This window comes from Cyrtonyx montezumae, unplaced genomic scaffold (assembly GCF_038088225.1).
Source record: "Cyrtonyx montezumae isolate F1298 unplaced genomic scaffold, pur_monq_1.0 scaffold_247, whole genome shotgun sequence".
NCBI classification, from domain to species: Eukaryota; Metazoa; Chordata; class Aves; order Galliformes; family Odontophoridae; genus Cyrtonyx; species Cyrtonyx montezumae.
Genome location: NW_027071989.1, coordinates 1 through 10,035, shown reverse-complemented (window position 1 = coordinate 10,035; position 10,035 = coordinate 1). Strand labels below are relative to the sequence as shown.

The following is a 10,035-nucleotide window of genomic DNA, read 5'->3' as shown; positions in this document are numbered from 1 at the left end:
GTGCGTGCTTTAGATTCATGCTTCTCGATATTTATTTTACATTTGTTCCGCAAATATTAACTGTTATAAATAATTGCCACTCGATCAGATGGTGCACCTGCTGCGTTCGGACCTCTCCAGTGCTGCGAGTGGAGCTTTTTGCTGCCTTTTCTTTCCCTAGCTTTCGCCTTTGCTGTTTTGTGTTGTTTTTTTTTCCTCCCAAACAGCCGTTGGATTTGCCCACCAGAATCACAGCAGTGCCGCTCCGTCGGGACCCGAGCATCGCGGCGGAGTGCCACGCGGAGCCCACAGCGGCACTGCAGAGCCGGCACTGCGGCACGCGCGGGAGGAGAGGACGCAGAGAAGAGCCGTTCCCCGAAGGCACAATCTCCTCCACGCGGCGGTACAGCAGCGAGGGGCGGTGCGCGGCGCTCGGGCCGTGCGCCGGAGCTGCACCGGGATCCGGGGCTCGGCCCCGCCCCGCGGCTCCGGGGGGTCTGGGCGCTACTGCTGCCGGGTCCTGCCGCCGCTCTCGGGCTCGCTCTGGTCGTCGGTGAAGCAGACGTCCACGTCGCTCTCGTTGTCAGTCTTTTGGTCGCGCTCGGCGGGCGCGTAGCCAGAGTCACTGCGCTCCTCGGCCGCCTTGCCGAGGCCCTGCCCCGGGTGCCGGGACTTGACGTGCCGCTCCAGGTCGCGGCGCCGCACCAGCACCTTGCCGCAGTACTCGCAGCGGTAGGGCGTGTTGCCCTCGGCGTGCAGGCGGATGTGCTTGTTGAGGTTGCTGGGGTCCCCGAAGGGCCGCAGGCACACCTTGCACTTGAGCGGCTTGTAGCCGGTGTGAGTCCGCATGTGGATCTTCAGCCCGTACTTGCGGGAGTACAGCTTGCCGCAGTACAGGCACAGGTGCCCGGCTTTGGCCTTGCCGCCCGCCGCCCCGGCCGCTCCCGCGGGCAGTGCCTCCAGCCGTCCGCGCCCCTTCTCGGCCGCCAGCTCGGAGAGCTGCTGCGTGTGCATGGCGATCTCGCGGTCGATGCCGGCGAGCGAGCCCAGCTCGGCGGCGTGCAGCCCGGCGGCCGGCCCGCCGAAGTACGGCACGGCTTCGGGGTACTTGAGCAGCCCGCCCAGGTGCAGCTTCAGCGGGTAGTAGGGCGCGGCGCCGTACAGCAGCTCCCCGCCGTACACGGTGAGCGGCATCACGGGCAGTCCGCACTCCCCCGCGTACGCCTTCAGCCCCTCGAAGGGCGGCAGAGCGAATCGCTCCAGCGCTCCGCCTGGCAGAGGCGGGTAGCGGCCGGGCGGCAGCGCGGCTCCGGGCAGCCCGCGCTCCAGGGGTCGGAAGGCCGAGGTTTCTTCCAGCGGCGACAGCAGCGGGAAGGCTCGCAGCCCCCCGCCGCACGCCAGCCCCGCTGCCGCAGCCGCCGCCGCGGCGGCAGCCGCCGTCGGGGGGGCGGTCTCGGCCGGCAGCGCCCCGCACTTGGGCGTTGGCTCTGCGGCGGCGCGGCCCGCCTTCAGCCCCCCCAGCAGCTTGGGGAAGCCCGCGGCCGCCCGCGCCTCCTCTCGCAGCGGCCCCGCGGGGCGGAAGGCGGAGCGCGCCCCTGGGCACAACGCCAGCCCGTTGCCGCCCGCCGGCCCCAGCAGAGCTCCCGCTCCCGCTCCCGGGCCGCGGCCGGAGCCCACGCTCATGTCCAGGGCGCGCTCCTGCTCCTCTTTCCCCGCCGCACGTCGGGGCTTGACCGGCGGCGGAGAGGCGGCGGCGGTCTCTCGCTTGACGGCGTCCCGCGGGCCGCAGCCCGGCGGCGTGGGGCCGGCCGCCCTCGAGGAGAGACCGAGAGCGGCGGCGGGACGGCCGTGCTCGGAGTGCAGGAAGGGCCGCCCGTGGCTCAGCGCGCAGTGGAAGTGGACGTGGGCCTTGAGGCTGTTGGGGTACTTGAAGGTCCTCCAGCAGTACCAGCAGATGTAGCGCTCCTCCCCTGCGGAGGGAAGCGCAGCGCCGTCAGCCCGCGGCCCCGCTCCCGTCCCGCTCCCACCCCGCGGCCCCGGAGCGCTCCCGGCCGGGCGCGGGGGGAGCAGCTGCCGCCGGGGTCGGCTGTCGGGGGTGGGGGCCATCTGTTGGCGTTCGCGAAGGAGGCGGCGTATGGCAGGGAGCCGGCCGCGCCGAACAAAGGCCAATCTAATGATCGTGAGCCCCTCATTACGCGGCGAGACAATATCCGATATGTATGGGCCATATGTAATCGTTCTCTTTCAGAGGACAATGCCCGTTGTGCCCCGGCTCGGAACATTTCGGCTCCTCTCAAGCGGAAGAGACTCCGGTGGTCGCGGCTGTTCGCTGCTGTCCCGGCCCGGAGCGCCGCTTCGTTCTGCGCTGCCTGCGGAGAACACTGGCCGTGCGGATGTCTTCATCTCCTCTTTACATGTCCTTCCTTCCTTCCTCCCTCCCTCGCTCCCTCCCCCTCTTCCTCCCTCCCTTTCTTACTCTTTTTCTTTCTTCCTTTCTTTCTTCCTTTCTTTCTTCCTTTCTTTCTTTCTTTCTTTCTTTCTTTCTTTCTTTCTTTCTTTCTTTCTTTCTTTCTTTCTTTCTTTCTTTCTTTCTTTCTTTCTTTCTTTCTTTCTTTCTTTCTTTCTTTCTTTCTTTCTGTCCTTCTTTCCTTCTTTCCTTCTTTCCTTCTTTCCTTCTTTCCTTCTTTCCTTCCTTCTTTCCTTCTTTCCTTCTGTCTTTCTGTCTTTCTGTCTTTCTGTCTTTCTGTCTTTCTGTCTTTCCTTCTTTCTGTCTTTCTGTCTTTCTTTCTTTCTTTCTTTCTTCCTCTCGTTATTTCTTCCTCTCCTTATTTCTTTCTTCCTGTCTTTCTTTCGTTTGTTCTTTCATTCTTTCTTCTGTATTTCTTCCTTCCTCACCTCCTTCCTTTCTCTTTCTTCCTTTATTCTCTCACTTTTCTTTCTCTCTCTTTCTCTCTCCTCCCAAACCTTTCACTTTCACTCCCTCCCCTATCCGCCTCCACCACTTCTATTTCCCACGGGGGATTATCTCCACCACTCCGCCATTTCCCCATCTCTCTACGCTCCGAGCCCTCCGTCCCCAAAACACCACTCACACATGCTCAACATCCCCAAAATTCCCACAGCTATTGCCTTCCCGACGCTCTCCCATCCACTCCTCCCTCACGACTCCAGGCACAGCAACGACAACGCGCAGCCGACTGCCACACATCGCTGCTCTGGCTCCGGACGCGATTTCCGTCGCCCGCTCCCAGCACGCACTGTGGGCTCTGCGCTTCCCGGCGGTGTGCTCACGGCTATCCCAACCCCACAGCGGGAAGGGGATTTAAAATTGAAAAAAAAAAATCTTTTAAGTGTATCGCTGATCTCTGTCTCATAACGTTAAGATCATTTCGATTGGGTTTCGTTTGTTCAAGTTGTCAAAATTATTAAAAATAAAATGACAGTTTCTTCCACTCTGTATTTTGGTTGTGGGATTTTTTTTTTCTTATTCTTTTTTCCTCGATTCTCCATCCTTAGCATCCAGTTTTCCACCCTTGAATTCCGGACCCACACCGACGCGGGTGGGAAGGGCGGTGCCGCGGGGTCGGCTGTCGGCGGCGCTCCGACGTGAGGAGGCGATGAGGCGTGGGGGGAGGGGCGGTCCTGCTGCCGTCGGCGGGGGGTGCAGAGCCGGGGCTGGCTCTCCGGGTACCGCCTCAGCACAAGGAGTGAGGTGCGGGCTCCTGTGCGTGATCGACGGCATCCCAGCGCCTGTTCCAGCTGTCGCGGAGCGCCCGTGGCCACGTCGAGCGAGGCGCGGGCTGACGCTGACGTTTTCCGCCTTCTTTCCCCATTTCGGGTATTACCGCGTTACCGTTGATTCTTAACAGCGTAAAAGTGAGGGGTATAATTCCAGCTGAGAATCGCTTTACACGTTGAAGCGAGCAGTCCGGGGTCGATGTCCTCCCCTTCCCGACCACCTCCGTCGCGTTCATCTCAGGGCCATTTAGGGCCGGTTTGAGCCACACGGAGCACATCCACGTTCTCGCTGACGGCAGTTCTGCCCACGTTACATCCTGACTCGCTGGCGAGGCTCCGGCCGGGGCACAAGCGAGGAGGCAGATATTTCCACCCCCCAGAGGCACTTAGCCGCAGAGCGGTTTCCTACAGACCCAACGTGCGCCCAACGATAGGTGGGGCCCTACAGTATGCTGCCACGGATCGCCCTTCCGATATCGTCAACTGAGGCTCGTACGGAAGGGTGAGAAGTCCCGGTGCCGGCATGCTGCTCCGGGTGGGCTATACCTCGCACCCACCCGCCACCCGCGTCCACGTGGGGGCCCGGCAACGCGTCCCGTACCTTTCTCGTCGTGCGTGGGGGTGGCGGTGAGCGGGATGTCGAACCACTGAGCCAAGGGGTTGGAGTACCACACGGTGAGCTCCTCGCCGGGCTGCACGTCGCGCAGCGCCCGGTAGAAGATCTGCGTGGGGGGAGAAGGGGCACTCGGTCAGCAGCCGCGTGGGGCGGCGTGGGGGGCGGCGCGGGGCGGGCGGGGTGTACCTGTCCTCCCGGCAGGTCCGCGACGGCCTCCAGGGTCTGCTCCTGGGCGTTGCGGGCGGCTCGGATTAACCCTATCCACTCCAAAGCGGAGCTGCCGGCTTCATCCACCAACTCCCCTCTCACCATCCGCACCTGGAACACAGCGGCGCCGCCGTCACTTGCCCCGAGCCGGGGGGGTGGGAAAGAGCCCAAAGATGCCCCCCGAGCCCCGGGGCCCGGCCCCGGCAGCGGCCACGTTAGTCTCTCGTTCCTACCCATCGGGGCACGGTCGGAGTTTAGCACCACAGAGCCGCTGGGACCGGCCCGGGGATGGCAGAGCCGGGCCTGGCTCTGGACCGCGGCTGCATGTAGCAGCGCTGCACTAAATGCCCCCAGGTACGGTAATACCGGGATACTCGATACTTCTCCTTTTCTTTTCTTTTTTTTTTCTTTTTTTTTTCCTTTTCACTTTCTTCTCTTTTCTTTCTTTCTTCCTTTCTTTTTAATTTTTAATTTTTTTAATTTTATTTTTAAGGGTTTGTGCAACCCCTGGGTCTGCACAGTGTGATCGCGCAACCCACGGGGACGGGGAGGGGGCAGAGGGAGAGAGAGAAGCGGGTCTGCCCAGCGCCGAGGTCCCGGCAGAGCCATCTTTCATAACCTGCTTACCCCTACAAAGGGAAAATAAAGTGCCCATCCGCCGAATGACCGTGCAATAAAAGTCATCGGAACAAAGCGCTCTAAAGGGACGAACCGAGGGAGCCAGATGAGAAATAAATTTGAGCGGGCTGGCAGAGCGTTTAAAAACAATTATAGGGCATTAAAAACCCGAGCGGAACGCGCAGGGGGTGGGAGGCGGTCTGGACTGTCCGCCCGCACCCACAGCCCCCCAGACCTTCAGCGTGGGACGAGCATCCCCCTTCCCATCCGAGCCCGGAGCCGCACAGGCCAGCTCCGAGAGCTGCTGCTGGGCCCTGGAGCTCCCCCGCTCCTCGTGGGCTCCGGGCAGCGCAGATCCGCGGGACGGGGCGGGCACCGAGCGGCTCCGGAGACGGGTGAGGGGTAAAGGGGTAACGGGGTAAGGGGTAAGGCTGTCCGGCCGTGGCGGGCAGCGGAGCGGCAAGGGACGCTATAAAGAGGGGAAAGCAGCTTCTTCTCCCAAGCTGAGCGCAAAGCGAGGTCCGGCGGTGCGGCAGGCGGGAGGGAAATACCTTTTTCTTGGGTCCCGGCTCCCGGCGGTCGGACAGGTACTTGCCCAGTTTGAAGATGCCCGGCACGGGCCCCAGGCGCAGCCCGGCGGGGATGCAGCTCTCTGCGCTCACGCTGATGGCCGGAGCCCGGCTCGCGTGCATCGCTGCCTGTGGGGCCGAGCGCCGGGGACCCCGAGCGCTTAACGGGGCGGCGGGGCCGGGGCCGAGGAGGACGAGCGCGGCGTATCTCCGCCCGCAGAGTGACGCGGCCGCGCGTGCGGGGCGGCTTTTCAATGGGCGCAGGAGGGGGACCCCGCGGCGGGCGGGTGCTGCGGGGCCGCGGTGAGAGAGTCGGCTCCTCGAGCAGCTGCGGGTCCCATCCGCGAGGGTCACATGGAGCCGTTCCCTCACCCTCCCGCATAATCAGGCGCTGTGAATGGGCGGCGAACAATGGGCCGGGCGACCTTCCCATTCCTAAAAATCCAATTTGTCAAGGGCAAAGAAAAGGCGCTGATGAATCAAAGGTCTGGAGGGACCATTAATCCTCAGCATGGGGTATTGTCCCCGCGACAGTTACGATATTTTAAGTGACAAATCCACTGTATAATTTCGCCATAAATTTTGCTTCCTTTTATTGTTCCCCGACAAACCAGTTTTGGAAAATAAGTGACTATTTTAAGTCTACTTGGCTGAGCCCTTTGAGGTTTAATATACTTCAAAGATTTTTAATTCTCTCCCCTCGGCTTTATTGTAAAGGCGATTAAACAAAGAGATGGGGAATGTTTGGAGGACTTGTTAACTTCTATTGATCCCCGGCGTGTGCCATACAGAAGTTGGGCAGGTACTTGATGGGAAAACACCAGAAAATACCTACACTTTTTTTTTTTTTTTAAGGACGACCATATTACCATTTCAGTGAGTCGGGTTCAGGCCGGTGATGTATTTAGCTCGGCTTCGATTCTTAAGGGAGCGGCACCAAATGTGAGCCCTGAGCGGCACGACGCGCTGCGCTGCGGGCAACGGGGGGGGCTGCGCGGCTGCTGCGATGGGGAAAGGGCTGAGCGGGGAGCAGACCCGGCACCACCAGGAGACAAACCCGGCCTGAGGGCAGCGCGGAGCTCCGCGGGCAGTGCGTGGCCGCAATGTGCGGCAGCCACAGGTCCGTTCCGCGCTGAGGTCCCCTGTGCCGGCGTCGCCTTGGAAGGTGAAGCCCGACAAATAGCGGCTGTAAGTGCAGCCAGAACGAGGCAGACTGAAAGCCTTCTGCTCTTATCGGGGGGTTAATTATGATACAGAGAAGAGTTGGGTTTAGGTGGGGTTATGGTTCGGGGCGGGCAAATGGCAGGGGGTTCTCAGGAATTGAGGAAGGTGCGCTGCATTTACAGAGTTCTAGTGCGCACGCAGACCCCCAGGTGTGAGAAATAAAGGGAATAGTGAGATTTTCCACTTTTTCTTTTCTAGTTGTGCCTAATTCACGACCGTAAATGTGATCTCTCTCCACACTCTATAACTCCCCGAAGGGAAAGTGCTGAGTTTTTCTCCTCGTCGAGGAGTCGCAGTTACAGATTTGATCCATTCCTTTCAGAAGAAGCTGCGGCAGGTATGGAGCTTTTTTTGCTTTGCTGCAGTGTTTTTAATAGTCACGCTGAATAAATCTCAAAAGCAAAAGGGAAAGAGAGAAAGAGAGAGAGGAAGAGAGGAAGAAGGAATTCAGAAGAAGGAAGGAAGGAAGGAAGGAAGGAAGGAAGGAAGGAAGGAAGGAAGGAAGGAAGGAAGGAAGGAAGGAAGGAAGGAAGGAAGGAAGGAAGGAAGGAAGGAAGGAAGGAAGGAAGGAAGGAAGGAAGGAAGGAAGGAAGGAAGGAAGGAAGGAAGGAAGGAAGGAAGGAAGGAAGGAAGGAAGGAAGGAAGGAAGGAAGGAAGGAAGGAAGGAAGGAAGGAAGGAAGGAAGGAAGGAAGGAAGGAAGGAAGGAAGGAAGGAAGGAAGGAAGGAAGGAAGGAAGGAAGGAAAGGAAAGAAGGAAAGGAAAGAAGGAAAGGAAAGAAGGAAAGGAAGAAAGAAGGAAAGGAAGAAGGAAAGAAGGAAAGAAGGAAAGGAAAGAAGGAAAGGAAGAAAGAAAGAAAGAAAGAAGGAAAGGAAGAAAGAAAGAAAGAAGGAAAGAAGAAAAGAAGGAAAGAAGGAAAGAAGGAAAGAAGGAAAGGAGAGAAAGAGAGAAAGAGGGAGAGAAAGAGGGAGAGAAAGAGAGAGAAAGAAGCATCTCGTAGTGGTGTATCCGGCGAGATGCGGTGGGTAACAGAGCCGGCTCCTCTTAGCTACCTCCGCTGTCCGCTATCCCGTCATGCGGCTTCCATCGGAATTCGCTCACCTCAGTCACGGGTGTCACAGACAGCGCGACACACGCAGTTCCCGATGCAGAGGGCTGCGCGCACCCCGCTCCTGCCCCACCGAGCTGCCGGACCGTGACGGATGCGGGGCGGTGCCGAGCTCTGATCCCGCAGCCCCGCGGCAGAAGAGAGCGGGGCATGGAGAGCACCGGGACAGCCCGGAGAGCTCCGGCACCGCGGCGGGGTTTGCCTGGCAGGACGGCACAGGGCGATGAGATTGAGGAGATGCGATGGGAGGAGATAGGATGGGGTTGGACGAGTTGAAAGGGACGAGGTTGGACGGTATGGAACGGCGTTGAACGGGACAGGGTGGGAAGGGACAGAACGGGACGGAGCAGGGCGGGACAGGGCGGAACGGGACGAGACGGTGTTGGACGAGGGGAGACGAGGAGAAGAGAGACGGGACGGAATGGATTGTGAAGCTACGGGTCGAGACGGGATGTGGCGAGATGGGACGGGACGGACGAAGCGACGCGAGGCCGAAACGCTGTCACCGCCTCTCCGGGCCCTGGGGCCGGCACTCAATCAACGCGGACCGTGGGTGTGCGTTTAATAACGCTCCATCTGCGCGCGCACGAGATAAATGTCGCGCCTGTCCCCGGCGGCATTGATGATTATCGATCGCGGCTCGCCGGGACCGTCCCGGCAAAAGGATGGATTCCTTTTCACTGCAGCAGGGATGGGCGGCGGGGGGAGAGGATGTAGGGAACTGAAGATGACCCCTTTGATCAGCGGCGTGAATGGGGCAAAAAGGATAAACAAGAAGTGGAGGGCGATAAATTTAAGCCATGAACATGTCCCCGTAACCTCTGGCCCAGCGGCTTTGGGATGAGACCCGCACTGAATCCCGGAGCCGCGGCGGCGGAGGAGGGCTCCGTGCGGCCGAGGGACCCCACTGCTGCGCCTCGGGAGCCGCCGGGCCGGCTCTTAATGAGTCAAAGAGCGTGAACGACACGCGAACAATTTTATCAATAGGACCATGTAAAGGCCGGCTGTGAGGAAAGTTATTTATTAATATAGCCAATTGTGGCTGGTTCCCATCCACTCGGCAAAGAAAAGCCCTCGCTCGGGAAGCATTCACACCAGTTCTCCGATTTTTATTCTGTCCCGTGGCTCAAAGTTGAAGTTCCCCAAGTGAAATAAATTGTCCACAAAAGAGGAAAGGAACCACATTTTCTTTTATTTTTCCTTCCCTAAAAAGGAAGGGTGAAACCGATCTAATGTGCCCACTGGAGCAAGCTGCGGCATGAAAGGCCGGGTGTTAAAAGTAAAGGCAGCCTTTGGAGCAAATGGGATGGAAAATTAAATGAAATTAAATAGCTTGAACGGCCGTATTGTCCCTTATTAAAAAGACACATTAATTACATGGTTTCAGCTTTATCCAAAGACAATATTTAGACTCAATCAAAACATTCCGCTATCGCTCTTTATATACTCTAACCGGGCTGCCGGAGACGCCGTTAAAGCGAAATCACTTTTGCCCAGAGCCGCGGTGAAAGTTATTTTCCGCGGCGGCTCTTATTTATGCCCAGCGCTGAACTGCCGGTGCCCCGGCGGAACACTTTGGCACACTGTTCTCCGCGATTTAACAGGTTGCCCCGTAATGAGGCATGAATGTTAAGGAACAACAGTCATCCAAAGAGGCACAGTTGCGGAGAGCAATGTCCCACCAGGGAGCTCCATTCAAACCATCAAACCGCTCCGGCACAGAGAAGGTTCAACACTACATTCAGACCGGAATGAATGCCTGTATACAGGCCCGGCTTATTATGCGGCCGAGCAGCGCGGCGCGGGCTGTAACGAAATGCTGCAAGTTCATTCCGTAGGCGGTGCTCCGGGCCCGCAGAGCCGGTCCCGAGGTGACCTTCCTGCGGGGCAGCCATGCCCGGGCTCTGCCCGTGTGGCTGCGGGGTGGCTGTGGCTGTGCGACGGGGCTGCCGGGATCATCCCCAGTCAGGAGCAGAAT

At 59.2% G+C, this 10,035-nt stretch overlaps 1 protein-coding gene across 1 annotated transcript; it reads right to left on the bottom strand.

Moving 5' to 3' along the window:
• Positions 1-483: 483 nt before the first annotated feature.
• PRDM13 (PR/SET domain 13) lies at positions 484-5,850 on the bottom strand. The gene is made up of 4 exons (XM_065739699.1): positions 5,710-5,850; positions 4,520-4,651; positions 4,319-4,439; positions 484-1,949 (listed from the first exon to the last, which is right to left on the bottom strand). The coding sequence occupies exons 1-4, from the start codon at positions 5,848-5,850 to the stop codon at positions 484-486; spliced, it is 1,860 nt and encodes a 619-aa protein (XP_065595771.1).
• Between the last annotated feature and the right edge of the window lie 4,185 nt (positions 5,851-10,035).